The sequence below is a fragment of the Arabidopsis lyrata genome, assembly GCF_000004255.2.
Source record: "Arabidopsis lyrata subsp. lyrata unplaced genomic scaffold ARALYscaffold_2, whole genome shotgun sequence".
NCBI classification, from domain to species: Eukaryota; Viridiplantae; Streptophyta; class Magnoliopsida; order Brassicales; family Brassicaceae; genus Arabidopsis; species Arabidopsis lyrata.
The window spans coordinates 9,695,350-9,715,910 of NW_003302554.1; the positions used below are offsets into that span (position 1 = coordinate 9,695,350).

At 33.0% G+C, this 20,561-nt stretch overlaps 2 protein-coding genes across 2 annotated transcripts; both read left to right on the forward strand.

Moving 5' to 3' along the window:
• The first annotated feature begins 8,552 nt into the window (after nt 1-8,552).
• On the forward strand, nt 8,553-9,401 carry LOC9324482. The gene is made up of 2 exons (XM_002886900.2): nt 8,553-8,782; nt 9,019-9,401. The coding sequence occupies exons 1-2, from the start codon at nt 8,674-8,676 to the stop codon at nt 9,168-9,170; spliced, it is 261 nt and encodes an 86-aa protein (XP_002886946.1). The 5' UTR covers nt 8,553-8,673; the 3' UTR covers nt 9,171-9,401.
• A 1,220-nt stretch (nt 9,402-10,621) lies between these two features.
• Nucleotides 10,622-11,272, forward strand: LOC9323012. Its single transcript, XM_002886901.2, has 2 exons — nt 10,622-10,770; nt 10,944-11,272. The coding sequence occupies exons 1-2, from the start codon at nt 10,659-10,661 to the stop codon at nt 11,072-11,074; spliced, it is 243 nt and encodes an 80-aa protein (XP_002886947.1). The 5' UTR covers nt 10,622-10,658; the 3' UTR covers nt 11,075-11,272.
• The last annotated feature ends 9,289 nt before the right edge of the window (nt 11,273-20,561 follow it).

Below are 20,561 nucleotides of genomic sequence, written 5' to 3' on the forward strand. Positions count from 1 at the left end.
CCTAATTTTAAAGCAATCTTGAAGTTTTATGAGAGAATAATAGCAAATTAGAAAAGAAAATTCAAAACCTAACAAATTCAAAATCTAGGAATTAGAATCATATCGAAATAAGTAAAATTTGATAGAATGGTTGAATCCAATTACCTAACCTAAAATTTCAAAGTGAATCGAGTTTTAGAACTTGATTTGTGTGATAGTGATTTTTTGGGATCTTAAGAAGAGCGAGAAAGAAACGAAGGAAATCTTTTTGAGTAGTTTTAATTCTTTTTTTTTTTATTTAGTTTGGGTTTATAATAAATAAAACTTAAATTTACCTGGTTTGACACAAATCTAGGGAAAAATAACTAGATTAACACCCAAATATTGTGATTTACTAGAATAACATAATTTTTGTGTAAAAAGACCAAATACCCATTTTATTTTCAATTCTATTAAAATAAAATAATTAACACATAGTAATTAAATTAAATATAAAATTGGAAAAATACAAAATGAAAAAGAAATATACAAATCTGCCATCATAAGAACAGAGTTTTTATAACCTAATCCCTCTGTTTCACAATATTAGATGTTTTAGATAAAAGGACAAAGTTTATGAAAGTAATTAATTTAGATATATTCATATTACAAATACAAATTAATATCTATTAAAAATAATTTGACTAATGATATAATTTACTGCAGAATATTAGTAGTCAAAAAGCTGTTTAATTTAATGTTTTGCATGGAAACTTGAATTGTTTCTTCAAACATCATATATTGTGAAACAAAAAAAAATCTAAAACATCCTATCATATGAAACAGATAGAGTATCTGAAATCCATCGTAATATAAAAAAATTATGTCATAACATAAAATATTTCGGTTGCGAGTATAGGTCATTCTAGCAATTTATATTTTTATATAACAAATCTGCTATCCAACTCCAGATTTTTTTTGTTAAAAAAAAAAAAACTGTCATAACATAAAATAAATCTGTTATCAATAATAAGTCACTAGTAATTGTTTTTTCATTAAAAAATCTGCTACATTATGGCAGATTTGTATCGAAAAATATAAGTCGGACGTCACTGAAACAATAAATTCATTTTAATAAATCTGTCAAAATTACGAAAGTTTATTGTGTCATCATAAAATAAGTCTCTCGTGAGAAAAAAATCTTCTACAAATTAAATATCTGTCGTAACCTATTTCAAGTACGTCTCTGGGAAAAAACAAATCTGTCGTAGATAAATAAGTCTGTCATGAAAAATAATTCTGTCACAACTAACACAGCAAATTTTCAAATAATTTTTTTCCCATTAATTTTTCTCCACTTTTTAAATATATTTAAGTGTAATTTTGACTTTTTTTTTTCTAACAAAGAAAGAAAGAGTATTATGATCACAAAAATACAAAAATTTGCAATAAAACAGATTAGGTCTAGTAGGGACACGTGTCCTAACACATGTGATTTTGCGCAAGTTGGAGTTGAAAGAGACGACCAACTCTACACCGCCTCTGCCACCGGCGATGAACGGCCGATCAAATCCACTCTTCTCCGATCAAATATGGTTTTCGCATTTGGGTGTGTTCGTTATTAATCAGAAAAAAAAAATCTAAAAGGTCGGACAAAGTATCTAGGAGGAGGACACTCCAAGTTGGGATGAAAAAAAAAGGTGGAAGAATAACAGACTCGCGAATTCGAGGACGAATTCCATTTAAATGGGGAGAATTGTAACACCTCGCTCCCATGTTATCGGGTTAGTTTGTTTTGACATAATGATTTAGCCCATTATTAAAGGCCCAAGTGAAGCAAACCACTAAACCACGAAAGGGTTTTATAATCATGTGTAATGTGTGTATCCTATACTATTATTTGGGGAGTACACTTTATAAGATACCCTTAACTAACCTTTCTTTTTTATAAAAAATTACTTAAAAATGTCATTAGTAATAAAAGTTTATAGAGTAAATTAATTCAACTCATTAAGGATAAAAAGTCAAATACTATTTTATACAATTTAATTAATTTAATTTAATTATAAAAACGAAAATCTATTATTAATTTCTTTAAAAAGAATGACCAATCAAAATGAACATATAAGATTTGATATCTAACTTACCATTTATATCTGATAAAAGTTTAAGATTGCAAATCATATAGTTTATAATCTATATCTGAAACAATGCAAATATACAGTCATAAGATTAGATCAAACAAAGATTTGGCAGAGCCATTCATTATTTCATTCGACGATTTCAAAATTGTCTGTACAATTTGTTGAATTTCTTACAACATAACTATTCAATCACTAATCAATTGAAGAACTAAATTCATCGATTTGTATAAGATATCCGATTAAATTTGAGAATTTGGTGTACCTTTAAGTCGAATTTCCAATTCCACTGCTCCGGAACACAATCGATGAACTAATTGAATGCCTTCTTCAATTCCGAAATTGTTTGAGACTAATGAAATTACATGATTTATCATTCTTTCAGCTAAAGTAAGAAGAATTGATAGAGAAATCGTCGGGTGATGTTTATTACAATAATTCCGATTTCTCCTCCATTATCAGCAATCGAAATCGAAGCAGAAGCAGATTCTTGATTATGGTTTTTTTTAGATATCGTCGACAGATTGTTTTTTTTTAGACATTATTTTCTGTTTCCTTTAAATTATTTATGCTATTATTAACAATCAAACCAAAGCAACTTAATTATAGATTGGGCCTATTGTTAAACTTAAAATTGAACCCAAATTGGCCCAAAAAATAAACTCTCACAAACTAATAATACAATAAAAAAACAAATGTTGCATAAGTTAATTATTAAATTTTCTAAGTAAATTATTTAAACATACAAACAACCATACAATTTTATTTAGACTCTCAACATTTTTATATACACTACAATATTATCTCCTCTTATATTATGAAAACATTTTTCCCAACTAAGTAATTATAATACAACATTTAATACTATTTACAAATAAAATTAATCATGCTATGACATAAATTTTATAAATTTGACTTTATTATATTATTTTTTTTAATACAAAATTTATATTTTAATTTTATAAAAGAAATTTCACATCCGTGCTATATAGCACGGATTATGATCTAGTATATATATATATATATATATATTGACTTCTTGAGGGAGCCGCAACATCTCAAACCTTAAGACGTCATCGTCGTCAAAATCTAAGTTGATCATCGTCGTCATATTTGATCGTGTTGTCGTTGTCGTTAATCACTTGAGTGATAGATAACAACTAATCAATTCAATATTTAGTTTACATATCTGTATATATTAGACTCTAGTCAAATCCCTGTAATCATCACTATCTTAGATCTGTGATTGGGAGAGAGAGAGAAAGAGAGTTGAGCCTCGACCATTATTGTTGTCGTCTCCGTCGTGTTGTTGTAATTGAACGGATCCGAGAATTTTTGAGGACAGATTGTTGTCGTTCATCATCACCACCACCAGCGTGTCATCGGAGGTTACCACCACTAGTCCCCGGTTGTCAGCCGATGTCACATGAGCAGCCATAGGCCCATAGCCCATCGACAAGTTCGTTAAGGGTAAGGAAACCCTAGTTTTATTATGTACCTTGCGCAGGAAGTTTCTGGTTTTGTCTTGTGATCTGTTGCTATGTCTTGCTTTCGATTGTCGAGTCATGAGAACCTAACGGCCGTGAGTTTGAACCGCCTCGTCAAGCCTCCAAACAGATCCGTCGAGTGTAAACGCTGAGAGAGGTGAACGGCTTAATCCGAGAGTCGTATATGTTGTTGTGTTGTGTTATTTCTATCATTGAACCGAGAATCTAAACCATCTAAACCAAGGAATCCTACGTCTAATAAAGCACAGAAAACCGGAACGTATTATCGTGGTCACGTGAAGTGGAAATTGTGGTGTTTTGGAATTATTGTTTTGGTATTGTTCATTGAACCGGAGTCGATCATGTGCTCATGAAGTTGAATTGTGGTGTTATTAAAGTATTAGATATTTTGGTGGATTTAATTACTAACCATGTCAGATTAATTTAATTGGATGTAAAACAATTAATCGAGACTAAAATTTTGGTTTGAATTATTAGATTAAATCAGAGATTATTAAATGGATTTAATCTCTGACCGGTTAATTTAAACCGTTACAGATAGAAATCGTCGTTGAAGCGGGTTCTTGTTGGTGCTTATTTTAAACTAAGGAATTCAACCGATAGGCTAAGATGAGGGTGGTATTTGCGGATATGCAGTAGCCTCTTTCCTTATATACTCTTCGATAGTTGCTGAGTATAGGCTCGAAAATCGTCTTTGGTGATTTATGTGAATTTGTGTGTATGATAAAGTTAGGTTGTTAGTAACATGATATGTGAAATGCATTAGTGACATGACTTGACACCATGTTTAACGTATATTAAATTATAAAAAGGATTAAGTATATATATATGAAAAGAGAAAACTAAAGAGTATGTGAAGGATACTCGAGGAGGTTGGACTGTAATGGACCGACGGGTTCATATACAGGTCATTAACCGCTGACGAGCAATAAGGGAAAGGATCGAGCTACGGGCCGTGGTCTTCCAGAAGTAGGCTTGAGTAGCCATGAGTTAAAAGAGGCTTGAGTATCCATAAGTTAAAAATACTTAAAACTAAAAATGAAAGTAAAATATCTTGTTATGAGCAAGACTAACGCATGTTTGTTTGATTGATGGACCTTCTGAATCTATGCTAAGTAATGGTTGTTGTTTATGTTTGGAACGTGATTACTGTATGTCCAGTGGGCAGAGTTGATCTCCTCACTGAGTAAACTTGTTTTACTCACCCCTTTTTACCCTTTTTCTCTAAGTAGTAAGTTCAAAAGTTGCGGTTTGAAGTTTGTTCGTTGGTGAATTTTAAAGAAAGAAACGTTTTGGCAAGCCGGATGAATAACATACAGTCCCATCCTATGTGGCGGGACGGGTGTTACAAAGAGTCTCTCCCATCTTACCATACACGTGTTCATCACCACCACGCCTAATAATCTCCTCACCTAACTTAACGGCGACTTCAACCGTCCCCGCCGCACTATCATACGCCGAATCAATAATCCCCATCTCTACACCCACATCCGCCGTCACTTTCGCCGACGTAAACATCACATCCCTTGTCGCCGTCGGAGAACAAATCTTCATCCTAATAACAGCCATAAATCACGCTGGAACTTTAAACTCAGTATCTAATTCATTAATTCATATACAAAAAACCTCTATCACGACGCATCAATACATAATCATCTAAAGGCAATAAATGTTTTTTTGTGTATATAAAAAAAACTCGAAAATAAATATGTTTAGTCTTGGGCCTCATAAATTTCAAGGTTATTTTAGATATTTTTGTTAATTTGGTATTTTTAGTTATAAAATTATAACTAAATATAACTAATATTTTTAGATATATAATTTTATTTCTAGTTTTCAGATAGAATGTTTGGTTTTTATTTCGGTACGGTAATTCCAGTAAAAATATTTAGAATCTGTTATGAATTTTATGAATATTCGTTTTTGTTTCGGAACTGAAATTTTTAGATAGGTTTTTGGATTTTGATTTTTATGCCTAAACCTAAGTGTGCTCCATGTAAAAATAGTATCTGGATCCGCCAATGTATGTTGCTGTTGTAAAATCATACGTGGCTACTGTTGATAAATTTGCATGAAAAATTATTCTTTGCAATAGCATAGATTTGAATAAAATAATAGCAGATGATGTGAAAAAAATGAATAGAAAGAGTAAAATGAAATTATATAATTAAGAACGTCAAATCAAGCATTAAAAATTATATATTCAAACTTATCACTTAGATTACATAAAATATTGGGGTTTTACGTTTTTTGTTTAAAACTTGAAAAGAAACCAAACAAAAAAAAATTCATTTGTAATAGTATTATTGTATTAATATTGGATGCATATGCTAATATAATAGTTTTTTTTTAATTTTTTTAAATAAAAACTAACATGGAAAGTAAAGTAAATTAGATGAAATAACACAATAAACAAGATGAGAAATAAATTAATAACTAAAATCAATGAGAATTCAAATATATATGTATATAAAAAAAGACAACGAAACAAATACAAAACAACTACTCCCTCCGTTTTCGAATAGTTGTCGTTTTAGAGCTTTTTTTTGTTTTAAATTAGTTGTCGTTTTAAGGTAATAATGTAATTTATGCCAATAACTACCAAAATTACCCTCATTTTATTGAACACAAATTATTTGTAAATAATTACTTGTCATTTTTATGAGGTTAATATAGTCATTGTATATCTTTTCTTAATTTGTCCAAATACAGTTAAAACGACAACTTTTCAAAAACAGAGGAAGTATAAAACTTTGGAAAACTAAATGAAAACAAATATTATGGACATGTACTATGTTGGTTTTACTACAGAAGAAATTAAAATGGGCAAAAAAGCAACACAAAGTGTCATAATGTGGACTCGAACCCATGTTAGGGGGGTCATTACAGAACCCTTTAACAAATTTAGCCGATGTTTACATTATAATTTTTCTTACAAATCAAGTTTTTAATATTTAACATGGGTCAACTGACCCCTTATCTTCTGACGTAGTTCCGCCAGTAGTATTTGGAGAAAATCATATAAAATACTATAGTCTGCAACCTAAGAGGATGTACGAGTTTAAGCCCAAAACCTTTTTAATAATTAAAATATATATATAACAAAGGTTAAATATCTTTTATATATATATTCATCACAAGATTTGTGATGAACAAAAAAGCGACCACAAAAACAAGATCACTTCGAAGTCACCAAATAGTGGTGCACTTGTGTTATTTTTGCTTCTTAGAACACCTTCATTGATCAGAGACTCTTTTGAGTTTCTTAAATCTAAAATATCTAATATTTAATATTAAAAGAAAATTAACCAATAAGAAAAAGACACATGGGAAGAGTCTCTCAAATAGGTTTTAAAATCTTTGAGATATGTCTCTCATCCTCTCTCCTGCTTTTCTATTATTTTTAAAATTTTTAATCTTTCGATATTTTCCAACATACCAGCGTTGGAGATGTCCTTATATTTTTCACTATTTCCTCTATGACTTGGGATCGTGGAATCTGCTGGCCGCTTTCATTAAGTGTAGAGGAGTAGAAGAGATTAAAGGAGAGCAGTGGCGGACGAATGTTATAAGGAGGTGGGGCACGTGCCCCACACTAACTTCTTATTTTGTGTTTGTATTAGGGATTTGTAACAATAAGTTAGCATATTTTAGTTGAGTTTTATATAAGCATCCCATCACTCACAAGTTCAAACCCTTTTGATGCTGCAATTTTTTTTCTTTCATTTTCTATTAGTTCTCCAAATACTCTTCTAATATTGTTTTTGGTTAGCCCTCTTTATTTAAATGTCAGTTTTAAATTTTGTTTTTATTAATCTGTCTTTAGTTAATCTAAAAAATATTTTCATATGCATATAAGATTTCAATAATATATAAAATATTAAATAGATTCAAGAAAAAATATTTTTAAAATATATTGTGCCCTATACAAAATATTTGTCTAGATCCGCCCCTGAAGGAGAGCATAGAGATTGGTTTTTGAGCTTTGGAGAGTTCTACATTTCTACTTTTTTTTTTGTTTGTTTGTTAGGCAATCCATTGAAACCAAAAAAGCTATAAAAAAAAAAAAAATCCATTGAACACCAATTTAGTTATGAGTTGATAATTTGTCGAAAGAGAAGAATTAGAAGAGAAAAAATTTAGTATGATTTCTACTAATACAAAATTAAGCACTAAAGTGAAAACCTCAAATTAGGCACTAAAGTGTAAACCTCACTCGTAAGAAACGAAGTTAAAAAGAAAAAAAAAACAAAAAAAAAGCTTGATGACCAATTCAACGATCATTGATAGTGGCAAAGTGCGATGGAGTCTTTGTTATTTGCTTTCAACATAAGTCAAAGTCATCTGCGGTTCATCTAAAATCAAACAATCTCAAATGACACTGAAAATAAAATTTCAAGTCGTTGTTACTTTCTTCGTTTTAAGTCAACGTACACTAATAGTCAACTCCACTTAATATATTATTTTCGACTAATAGAAATTGCAAGGAAGTCATTTTTTTTTTTTTTATAAACCTTATCGGCTGATCCGGTTAGCTCCGGTAGAAATGCACTGAAGTGCTTCAGAGTGGACTACTCCTCGAAGGGCCACCACACTGTCTGTCCCGAGTTTGGAATGTTTTCCGACTAATGTCAGAGGGTAGGCAGATCGCCTGTTATTGGACTACCAGGTAAACTGTTTGGGCCTTTTGGCCCAAGCCCAGACTTCCCACACAAATGTGTTTTTTGTTTCCAGCGTGGATCGAACCTGCGTTAGTTCCTTCCAACATTTCCTCAATTCTCAACTACCGCTGGACCACAACTGTGTAGGCAAATTCAATATTTGAATTGTATTTGAATTGTTCCAAAACAACGGAAAAAGACTTATCACTTAAAATTCAAATTTGTAAATCAACAACAAGAAGGAATATTGTAGGCTTGTAGGGTCATATAGAAACCGCGTTCACAAATGAAACTTTGAAATAAAGCTGGTTAACAAGAAAACTAAATAGGGAAACCAAAAATATGAGGTTAGGCCTTCTATATATATCATAAACTTGCGATGAAAAAAAACGCAACGAAAGAGAAATGGGTTCGAAGTCTCCAAATATTTCTGCACTTGTGTTACCACTGCTTCTTATACTCTTCACTCTTTCCTCTCAGCTTGAAGTCGTGGAATGTACAGGCCGCAAACTGTGTAAGTTTCTTTACAACAAATACACTTTATGTCTTGCCCTATATCTTTTATGTTTTCTTGTATATATCATTTTTAATGAGAAAATGGAAAGAGTGTATGGCAAGATATAAATTCATCCTTACATTACATCAACAATTTCTAAGTAAAGTTGTGAAAAGAACGAGTTCAAAATCGATTTTTCCTTCAAAGTAAATAAAAAATCTCTCTTAGTTTAGTTTTGAACTTTAATATGTCAGCGTGGGGGTTTTCGGGAACGCCTATCGTGTACACACCACCTTCAAGGTCATGTGGAACTTCTCCAGCAGTATTCACTTGGAAGTGGAGGAGACCCCGACCATGCAGGCTTCCTCCAGGAAGTTATATTCCTGCTTCTGACCAATCACCTTAACTATGTGCGTCTGTGTCTTTGTGTAAGAGTTTTCAAGTTCTATGCAATAATAAAGTGTATGTGGTTTTAAGATTTGGTTTACACATCTAAAATCATGTGCTCCTTTCAAATGATGTAAACAAAAACTATTGTGTGTTTGATTAAAAACTACAAATAATATTATTGATCCTAATATTGAAATAGTTGTTGAATCCTTTTGATCAGTGGTTGGTTAAGCCTCTAGCGTTTTTACATCAGATATTGGATTTGACTTCTAGGGAATGTATTAGATTTAAGTATAAATATATATATATATATATACTTAAACGTATATATGTGTAAGTTAAAGTCGTTTCTAATAATATGTGTTGGATGTCCTGTTCTAAAAATCTCCGTCTAGTCCGATTACTCTACGCTTAATCGCTAGTCTCATCCTCTCCGCCTCGAGTAATGACTAAGTCCTTTAAAAAATCAGTCACCCGATTACTTTCCGCCTAATCCGATTATTTTCCGCCTATTCTTAGATATCCCGATTATTTTTTGATTGCAAGTATAAAACAACTTTTTTTTTTGTTATTTAAACATTTGAGTTGGAAGTTTGTGATGTTTTACAATAATTTATGTTCAAATTTTTAGTACAAGTCATAATTTTTAATAAAAAATCATAAAAATTTACCTTTAAATATATTTTTATGTGTTTACTACAATTTTGAAAATAATATTAGATTAATATATTTTTAAAATATTAAAATAACCCTAAAACTAATTTCCGATTAATCCCCGATTTTAATCCGATTTTCCGATTAATCGCTAGGCCCATACCGAACGCCCGACTAGCGCCTAGCAATTTTTCAAACAAATGTTAGATGTGGTATACTATTTTTATAATTCATAAAGATTAATTTATTGATATATTAACTAGTTAGTTCCAAAAACTTGTTGAGACCGAATAAATATAGTAGTATTTATTTATATATGTTATATCGTGGTTAGATAATTCGTTTATATGGAAGATCAAAAGCATTTAGTGTGAGGGTTAGACTTAGGAAAAAAACTGAGATAGTTAAAGTAAAAAGAAATTAGTTGTTGTGCACTAAGAAAAAGAAAAAAATAATTTTAGTAATGCTGACATATACTATGATCGTGGATAGTGAGACTAATATTAAGGTAATATTACTAAAGTTAGGTCAACCATATGAAAATATGTATTCACACTTCAGTCGCTTGGTCAAGACTGTTGTTATATTCGAGTAATAGATAATGGCAAGAAAGTCGTATGATGCTTTTCTAATAGATTAGTAAAACATTTCAATCTTGTGGAGCAATCAAACCTGTAATCATATAATTATTTAAAGAATTTTATAGATAACGTACGTAGAAACCGCGTTACGTTCTTAAAATATGCTGTTTTATATATATAAAAAAGAAATATATTTAAATTGGCCTTGGTCTATATATGTTGGTCAATAGAAATCAGATCAAATCAAACCGTGACGAGAAAAAAAAAACATGGGTTCGAAGACATCATCACAAATGGTTGCTCTTCTCTTATCTCTTCTTATTCTGATTTTCACTCTTTCCTCTCAAGTTAGAATCGTCGAGGCTAAAAGCCGCAAACTTGGTAAGTACATATCCTTAGACTCTTATAATTTGATCACCTCACAATCATCCGATCGCATAAGCTAATATGTTAATTAAAGCAAAAAAAATTTATATTCGGAAAGCAGAAATTAGAATAAAAACTGCACTTGATGATTTTTTTAACCTATTCGATTTATGCACTTGATGTCGCAGCAAACGGAAGGCCAATTGTGTGGACTCCTGCATCTAGATCATGTGGAGCTTCCCATGCATCATGGAAGAAGAATCACGGACCTTGCAAACGTCCTCCGAGAACAGCTCCTGCTTCTTACAACTCTCCATAAGACCATAAAACACAGTTTTCGTTTTTTTTTTTGGAATCTTGGGTTGGTGTGAAACAAATAAAGTGTCTGGTTTTCTGATTTGGTTTCTCATCCGAATGTGTGAAATAATGTGTACGGTTAATTGATGAAGTATGCAACTCCATAAAACCTATTTTCGATTGTGTAGATACTCAAATATATATTTAGCAAACTTCACAATTCTTTTACCAAAATATATTCTATTACTAATAACGTAAAAAACGTAAAACATTGCAAAAGTCAATGTGGTACAAAGTCTAAACTATGGAATCCTAAGTATAAACATGTGGCATCGCATCATAAGTAGCAAATTTGACTTGGAACCTGAATTTATTTTATCATAATCCCTAATACAAATATAAGGCTTAAAGAAAGAAAAAACAATATTCTACAATTCGGATCCAGTGTTTCGCACCCTACTCGAAGGGATCTCATCTAAACCGATCTTAAGGAGCTGAACCTATCTTAGAGGAGTTTCTCTCATCATACCGTACATGTGTCCCTCAGCTTTTCACCTAACCTAACCGTGGCTTCAGCAGAATCTACTAGAACATCCTTAAAACAATGTAAAACCAACAAGACCAATACTATGAAAGAAACAAGCTCATGACTAGTCCATGTAATTAGGGTTCTCTAACAAAATTGATTACTATATAAAATATGTAATGAACATCAATGTGTAATTTCGAGACTTGCCATTTGGAGAAACTCTCTTCTTCATCATTTTATATCTCAATCTAAGAAATAAGAATCTATTATAGCTTAGTGATTCTCTTACTTAAAGAGCTTTCCTTTTCCTTTACTTAATTGTATATAATAATATTCAATGAACTATCTTATTTTCAGTTTTAGATTCTATGTTAATTAAGTCATTTGAACACAAATCTATCCTTTTTTTTATAACGCAAATCTATCTTAGTTTGGTTTATCCTACACACTGTCCTCCATAGTGCCGTGAGCGGAGCCAACAAATCTCATATCCAAACCTTGATCCAGTGTAAACATCAGTACATCACATACCTTCTCACAAAAGATGAACCAATTTCATCCAACATATAGCCATAAACCACGACGAAACGTTTAGCTGAGTCACTACAAAAAAAAGGTCATTTTGCATCATATAAATTATATCAAAAAACTAAATGATGCTATTTTAAATCAATTATTGATAAGTGAAACAAATAGATATGGTTTTGCATCAATTGTAATAATTGATGTTGTAATTAACTAGTTTGACATCAATTCTATAAAACGGATACAATTTTTAGAAGTTTGTATCACTTTTACAAAATTGATATTAAAGTATAAATTTACATCAATTACCTAATTGATGTATTTATTATTTTTTGTTGACATCACTTATAAAAACGTTGCAAAATTTACATCAATAAAAACTGATGCTAATAAAAATTATATTAATAATATAAAAATAATTATGCAAATTAGCTTCACTTATTAAAACTGATGTAACAATGTTCGTCTTTAACATCAATTTAATAAAATGATATTGTTTTTTTAGTTTGCATCAGTTAATACATTTGACACTAAACAATAAACAAACATATTTGCTGTAGAAAAAAAAAAGAAACCTAATTCCTAAAAACAAACGTACAGCACTTGTGAAGAGCCGAACGTCGTCTACACAGTTCCTCCTCCTTCTTCTTTTTTATGAGCTTTTGATCAATCTTAACTCTCCCATAGACCTCTCTCCTCTTTACCTAAAAGCTTAAATAGTTTTTCTAGATTTGGTGAGCCAAATTACATTTGAAGATTGATTTGACAAATCAAACACTCTCGGATCTAAAAGTAAGGTGACGTGATTCTCTATTGTTCTCTTTATTACTTTATTGTTGAAAATTTATACTATTTTGTGAATTTTTAAAGCTTTCAAATTGTGAAAATCTTTTTTTAGGTTTTGAAAATGGATAAATCATGGATTGACAAACCACGTTTATCTCAAGAGTACATATTAGGGGTAAAAAATTTCTTGGATTTTGCATTTGGTAAATCAAATGCACAAATGATGAAATGTCCATGTAATCGTTGTTCTGTAACAAAATTGAAGTCAAGAGAAGATATTGAAGGTGACTTGATGTGCTATGGTTTTTTAAGCTCTTATACAACTTGGATACTACACGGAGAGGATATATGTGTCACAGAAAATGCAAGAGTACCTTCTAATATTGATCGAGCTGATTTAGACTCAACTATAAATCTCTTGGATGATATTTTTCCTGATAGTACTGCAAATATGTTTGGTGAACACGAGCCTGGATCGTGTGAGCAACCTATGGACACTGATAGACCATCTACTTCAAGTGGAAATTGTGGAAAAGGAGAAGGTTTTGATGAGTTGTTCACTGATTTTAACCAAGAGCTATATCCATGATGTAGTAAATTCACGAAGTTGTCTTTCATATTGAATCTGTACCATATCAAATGTTTGTGTGGGATTAGTGACAAGGGAATATCTATGGTGCTTGATTTGCTGAAAGAAGCATTTACACATGTCAAATTGCCAAATTCATTTAATGACATGAAAAAGGTTATTCGCAAATTAGGAATGACTTATGAGTCAATTCACGCATGTCCAAATGATTGCATGTTATACTGGGAAGAAGATTCAGAAAGGGAGACTTGCAAAGTTTGTAAAGCCTCTCGTTGGAAAGATAACATTTCTGCAGAGAGTATGGTTTCTGGATCAGAGAATAGGAAAAAGAAAGCTCAAGCTCCTGCAAAGGTTTTGCGTTATTTTCCTCTAAAGCCACGACTGCAACGTTTATTCATGTCATCAAAAACTGCTTCCCACATGAAATGGCATGCAACTGCTAGTAATAATGATGGTAAACTTCGACATCCAAGAGATGGAGAGGCTTGGAAGACATTTGATCAAAAATTTCCCGAATTTGCATCCGATCCAAGAAATGTCAGACTAGGCTTAGCAACCGATGGTTTTAACCCATTTGGTACAATGAGTAGTAGTTATAGCATCTGGCCAGTGTTACTGTTTCTATATAACTTTCCACCGTGGATGTCAATGAAGCAGACATCAATGATCCTCTCTATGGTTATCCCCGGAAAACACATGCCTGGTAATGATATTGATGTCTACTTGCAGCCACTTATCAAAGAGTTGACGGAGTTATGGGTTGATGGAATTGAAACGCTAGATGCTTCCACAAAACAAACATTTAACATGCGAGCAGCTATCATGTGGACAGTTAGTGATTTTCCTGGTCTTTGAAATTTATCTGGTTGGAATATTTACACAACATCAGCATGTCCAAACTACAATTATGATGGCATCGGACAACGTTTACGAAATGGAAAAAAAAACTGTTTTATTGGTCATCGCCGTTTTCTTCCTCCAGATCATAGCTTTCGTCAAAATATAGCACATTTTTGACGGAAAAGTAGAAACAAGATCTCCACCACTCACATTGACAGGCTCTACAATTATTCATCAAGTAGAATAAGTTAATGTTACTCTTGGTAAGAAAAATAGTTTAGTTGGAGTTGGAAAAAAAGAAATCGACGTGATGCACGAAGATGTGGTACTCAACAGTGGAAGAAAGAAAGTATTCTTTTTAAGTTGCCTTATTGGGAATTTATAATGTTGCGGCATAATCTTGATGTCATGCACATAGAGAAGAATGTGTTTGACAATCTAATCTACACATTGTCGGATGACAAAAAAAAATCGAAGATAATCTGAGTGCTAGAAAAGATCTTCGTGAGCTAGGTATACGTTCGGATTTGTGGCCTGATGATAATGAGAAGTACCAAGATGCATGTTTTTCTCTGAACAATCATGCGAAAGATTTTTTTTAAGTGTCTTACAGAATGTAAAACTCCCGGATGGTTATGCCTCTAATTTATCAACTCTTGTTGATGTCAATGGTCGAAAGCTATCAGGCTTAAAAAGCCACGATTGTCATGTGATAATGAGAGATTTATTTTCAGTTGCGATTCGAAATCTGCTGCCAACAGATGTGACATCAGCAATTGTCGAGCTTTATCGTTTTTTTAGAGATATATCTTCAAAGGTGCTTGATGTCGATGAGCTAGATAAATTACAAGACGATATTGTAGTGACTTTATGTTGTATGGAGATGTTTTTCCTCCATCATTTTTCACAGTGATGATACATTTAATAGTACATCTCACAGAAGAGGCAAAATTCGGTGGACCGGTTCCATTTCGCTGGATGTATCCGATTGAGAGGTGAGTATTTTTCCCTTTTAGTGTTTATATATATATATATATACAAAACTAATACTTACTTGATTCAATTATATTTATAGGATGCTAGGACACTTCAAACCATATGTTCAGAATCGCGCTAAGCCTGAAGGTTCTATATGTGAGGAATATTTAGCTGATGAGTGTGTAACATTTTGCTCAATGTATCTTAATGATATAGAGACACGATTTACTCGGATTGGCCGCGTTGATGATCGACCTCTATCTGAAACTAGCATAAGACCAAATTCAGAACTTTTACTTATTTTCCCAAACCTTGGAAGTTTTGTTGGAGCGGGTAAAGTTTATACTCTCAATCATGTAGAGCGACAACAAGCACATCGACATGTATTGGTCAACTGTCAACTACTAGATCACTTACGAGAGTAAGTTTCTTTAATTCAAGAACAACTAATTTTATTTATGTTTTATTGAAATTCTCTAATGTAAACGTTTTGGTTATTGTTAGGAAATATAAAAACGAGTTGTTGAATAAACAATCTCATCAAAGTAGGAGGAATCGTGTTATCGATATTGACAGAGAAATGCATCTTAATTTTGCAAAATGGATCAAGCAGAAAGTAGAGCTGAATGAGTTAGATGATCTAACTGATGATTTACGATGCTTATCTCTAGGTCCATCTGAAAAGGTTATAAAGTATACAGCTTACAATGTCAATGGTTTCAAATTTCGGACAACCAGAAAAAGAATCTGACCTGAAAACACAAAATAGTGGTGTTTATGTGGCTGCTGAGACTACGAGCTATGCTAGTTCTCGTGATCCTAACCCAAGAACAGGAACTGTAGCTTACTATGGGAATCTGATTGAAGTTATGGAGTTAAACTACTATGAATTTTTCAAAGTTGTATTATTCAAGTGTAAGTGGGTTGATACTCGTACAGAACGAGGATATAGAAAAGATGCATATGGTCATCATATGGTAAATTTTTCACGCTTGTTATGGAGATAATGAAGAGGATGAACCATATATATTTTGGCGTCTCAAGCACGAATGGTATATTACGTACAAGATCCTTCAGAGAGTGATTGGAAGATTGCATTTCATATTCAGCCTAGAGACATGTATGACATGGGAGATTCAGAACAGTTGAATGATGAATTTGACCCTCACAACTCCATTAATGCTTCCTAAATATCTGGTAAGATTTTTTCTAGAATCATAATCTTTAGTGATATTTCGGCATAGTTATATCTTTCTTTATTCACTATTTTGTTGCTTGTTTATATAGCCAGGGACGTGACATCTTTGCGTGAAAAATCTGGTGTGGTGGAAGATCGTGAAAATGTGGACAAGATTCTTCTGAGTATGACCACCTTGTCAGGAAACTCGAGAATGTATTGTTTAGCCAGTCATGTTTAGACAAACTTTTGTTTCTTTGTCTTCATAAGGATTATTAAATATTATTAAGATCTTCCACATTCTTCAAATTATTTTTTATTTTTATTTTTTTCATGTTCTTGTATATACTCTTCATTTAATTTTTTTTCTAGGTATTTTGAGTGATATTTGAAGGTACAACCACATTCTGGACAAAGATAATATCATTTCAACTGCTACGGTCACTTGTACCGGGATAAATCATTATTTACGTGTCCGGTATCGGTCTTGTGTCTCGGGACAAAAACATATTAATTCAGCCGATATAACATCCGCTTCTTTCCCATCGGACGCACGTAACAGACCAAAAACATATTAATTCAGCCGACATAACATTCGCTTCTTTCCCATCGGACGCACGTAACGGCCCAAAAACATATTAATTCAGCCGACATAAAAATACAAAGAGATACTATTAACCTAATAATTACCTTTTCCCATTCTTCATCTCTTTCACCTACGTCGTCACTCCCTGAAAAAAAAAAAAAAAATCTTTCCACATTTTTTTGATGAACCCACGAAGATGATAAGAACATCGTTGGTGATGTGTTGTTCCTTGGTCTAACCCAATCTAAGGTATGTTCTAGAAATCCAAATCTCATGTTTAATTGAGGTATTTGTATATGGGATGTTCATATTTGACATGGAATTTGAGATTTGAGCTGAAATTGTGGCATAATTAAACCTGCGCTTCTTTGGTTAGTCTAAGCCGTCTTTGGTTATTCTACGCTTCTTCTCGAGTATTATACTTTTTTACAGTCGATGATTGTGTTATTTCTTGATGTATAGTCACTGATTAAAACTTAGAATAGGCTTCTTTGTTAATAATGAGTCTTCAAGCGTGTCATAAAACTCTACAAAAAAATGCATTCATTATAAACAATGTATTTTGGTTGAATTAATTTTACATTTATTAAAAAAAATGTATGTAATCCATGTGTTGCAATATATGTCGTTGAATCATACGTGGAATTGTTGATAAACGCCCCCCGCCATCAACGGTAATCAATTCTTTGCATGAAAGATTATTCTTTGCAGTAGAACAGATTTGAATAAAATAATAGCAGATGAGTAAGCCTATGAAATTATTTTTGAAATAAATGAGTAAAAAGAAACTAGTAATGCTAACAAATTTATTGAGACTATTATCATGGTAAGAACTTCATCAAGTAACCTACCAAGAAAAAAAAGAAACATTATTATCGCTTGTTTGTTTGTTTTTGTGGTTATGTAATGACATTAGTAGAGTGTAGTAGAAGTTATAGAATCTGACATGTGTTAGAATTTTTATGTTTTATTACCTACTTTTGAATTATAGTATCCATATCCCTCTCACAAAATCTATTTGGTCAGACTTCATTTGATTTATTCTTGTGCAAATTTTGTGTACTTAATCCCCGATTCTCTTCATCTCTTTTGGGTTGGCGATGAAGAAGATGGATTGTGGAGGAGACGGAGGTCGCCGTCTTTTGTATATGAGGAATGTTGAATTATATGTTATGAGAAGTCATGTCAACAGCTCTCTCCAGGTTTGTTTCATTGGTTATCATCTTTAATCGCTTGTTTTAGGCATTTTTGTTTTGCCGTTTGGAAATTGAGCGAAATTAATCTCATTCTTAGCGAGATCCAGAGAGCTCCTCCGCCGCCATGAAACGCATTCTTGTTGTTGTGCAACATACTGTGGACGAAACTATGGATTTGCTTTCGTTTCTGGGTCTTCCAAGAGATCGAAACCCACCACCACCCCCTTTCTTGGCCGTGGAACTCCCTGAAGTGCAGATTGCAGTTCCATTGATCTCCCACGTGCTCCAATTACTCACTGTAATCAATTCTGATTTCGATTTCATGAAGGAACATCTCAATGGAGTTGAGTTGAGCTGAGCAAACTGTTGGCTTATGAACAGAATGCTCGTTTTTTGGTCGATAGATTTCTCTCGGTAGTGGTAAAAATACTTGATGCTTTGGTGTTAGATCAGATCAAAGCTCAGAAAACAGCTGACTTGGAACTTTTTCTTTGGACTACTAATAGCTCTACTTTGGATAGTTTGATTACAGGACTTTTGGCAGGGTTTTGCAAGCTTGGTAATCCAAACCCTTTGGATTCCCTAGGAAAGCTGCATCACATTCGACAGTGTCTGCAACATGTCCTTACCCTGACAAGAGAATACATTTTGACTCATTGCCTCCTCCTCTTGCCTTTGCCCGAACCGCCACATTCATTTCCCATCGCATAGCTCCTGCCTTCTTTGGAGCAAGGTACTGTGATGTCTTTGGTGCATTAGCAAACCAACGATGTTGTCCACTTGATTGATTTACTGAATGACTGCTTGATGCGGATGCATGACTATGATCTTGGCAAGTTGAGGATGGTCGACTTGGAAGAAGTCTATGGCTTCGTCCACAAAGTCAAGACTACACTTGAAGAGAGGGCTTTTGTAGAGGGGACTTAGTTATGACGATGAAGACCACGTAAGTAGTTTTGTTTCTTTTTCTTTTGCTTGTCTGTAATGACAACATTAGTAGTTTGAGTGTAGTAGAACTGACGTGTGTTAGGATGTCTATGTTGCCTTACCTACTTTTGAGCTAGCTATTGTATCCAGATCTCTCTCGGAGTTAATTCGAATTTATCCTTGTGCAACATTTTATGTACTTACAAAGATCGCAATGCTCATTTTCTTTAGATCAACAATGAATGAGTTAAACGATGCAAATGCTCATTTACAAAACAATCGCCTGCATATTCCCATTGCTCATCAGATTCTTCAACTTTCCTATAGCCTAGGACATCAAGCCAGCGGGTGAAGGATGTCATCTCTTTGTATAGTAAGCCTAAGTGTCTCAGAAGAACATCTCTGAGGAACTCAGGTTCATTCCAAACGATGAAACTCTCGCCGCTCCCACTCCACGAGATAATTGAATCAGTTGAAGGATCATCCACCATCTCATACAAATGTGGGATGACAAGGCAAGATCTTCGTCTTGGCCTTGCTTTATTCACGACACTACGGTGTTGATTCACAATCGCAGCCATTTCTCTACAACAAGAAAGGCTGCTTAAAGGAACACTATCCGTCTCCACCAAACCCTTGCAGATCTCATGCTGTCTGAGTGTTCCCGGCGATAACCCACAAATAGGGGGAGGCGGTTTAGCTCAGGCTGAGCTCTCACAAAATAATCGCATGCACATTCCCTTTTCTTAGATTCTTCAACTTTTCTAAAGCCCAAGCGTTTAAGGTCATCTCTCGGAAAAACAGTTCTGCAAAACTTCTCATCATCCTAAACTATGAAACTCTTGCCACTCTCGCTCCATGAAACTATTGAATCCGTTGAAGGATCATCCACCATCTCATGCAATTGACTGCAGAAAATAGATCCTAGATGATCTCCATTACTTCTACGATCCATCCCTCTCAACACTTGCTATATCGACCCTAAATCCAAAACTCCAACATTTTAGTTATAACCAACAAAACACAATTACGTTGAGACACAAAAACAATCGTTCACCAATCATATCAAATCGAAAGAAAACGTATGATCAAAATCCAGATCCTAACCTCTTGATTTGATCTTCGTTCGTGCCTCTGAAACCAAACCCTAAGCTAGAAAACAAAAAATCTTACAAGACTAGGTTGGTTTTTACGTTTTTTATATATACGATACTGTTAAAGCCCATGGACACGCAAATGGGCCGGCCCATCTTAGCTAGCAAATTTCACTTCATTAAAAATAACGTAAACATGGTGCTTTTAAAGCCTATTATTAATTTATTATAACAAGGCAAAAGCTATGTTGCATAGAAACGGAAATGTGGAAGCGAAACGTT

What these genes read in the sequence shown, in the direction of transcription:
- LOC9323012 (XM_002886901.2), top strand. Translation starts at nt 10,659, where the DNA reads ATGGGTTCGAAGACATCATCACAAATGGTTGCTCTTCTCTTATCTCTT. An exon ending in GGCTAAAAGCCGCAAACTTG is followed by an intron (nt 10,771 to 10,943) that starts GTAAGTACATAT and finishes TTGATGTCGCAG; the next exon opens with CAAACGGAAGGCCAATTGTG.
- LOC9324482 (XM_002886900.2), top strand. Translation starts at nt 8,674, where the DNA reads ATGGGTTCGAAGTCTCCAAATATTTCTGCACTTGTGTTACCACTGCTT. An exon ending in ATGTACAGGCCGCAAACTGT is followed by an intron (nt 8,783 to 9,018) that starts GTAAGTTTCTTT and finishes TTAATATGTCAG; the next exon opens with CGTGGGGGTTTTCGGGAACG.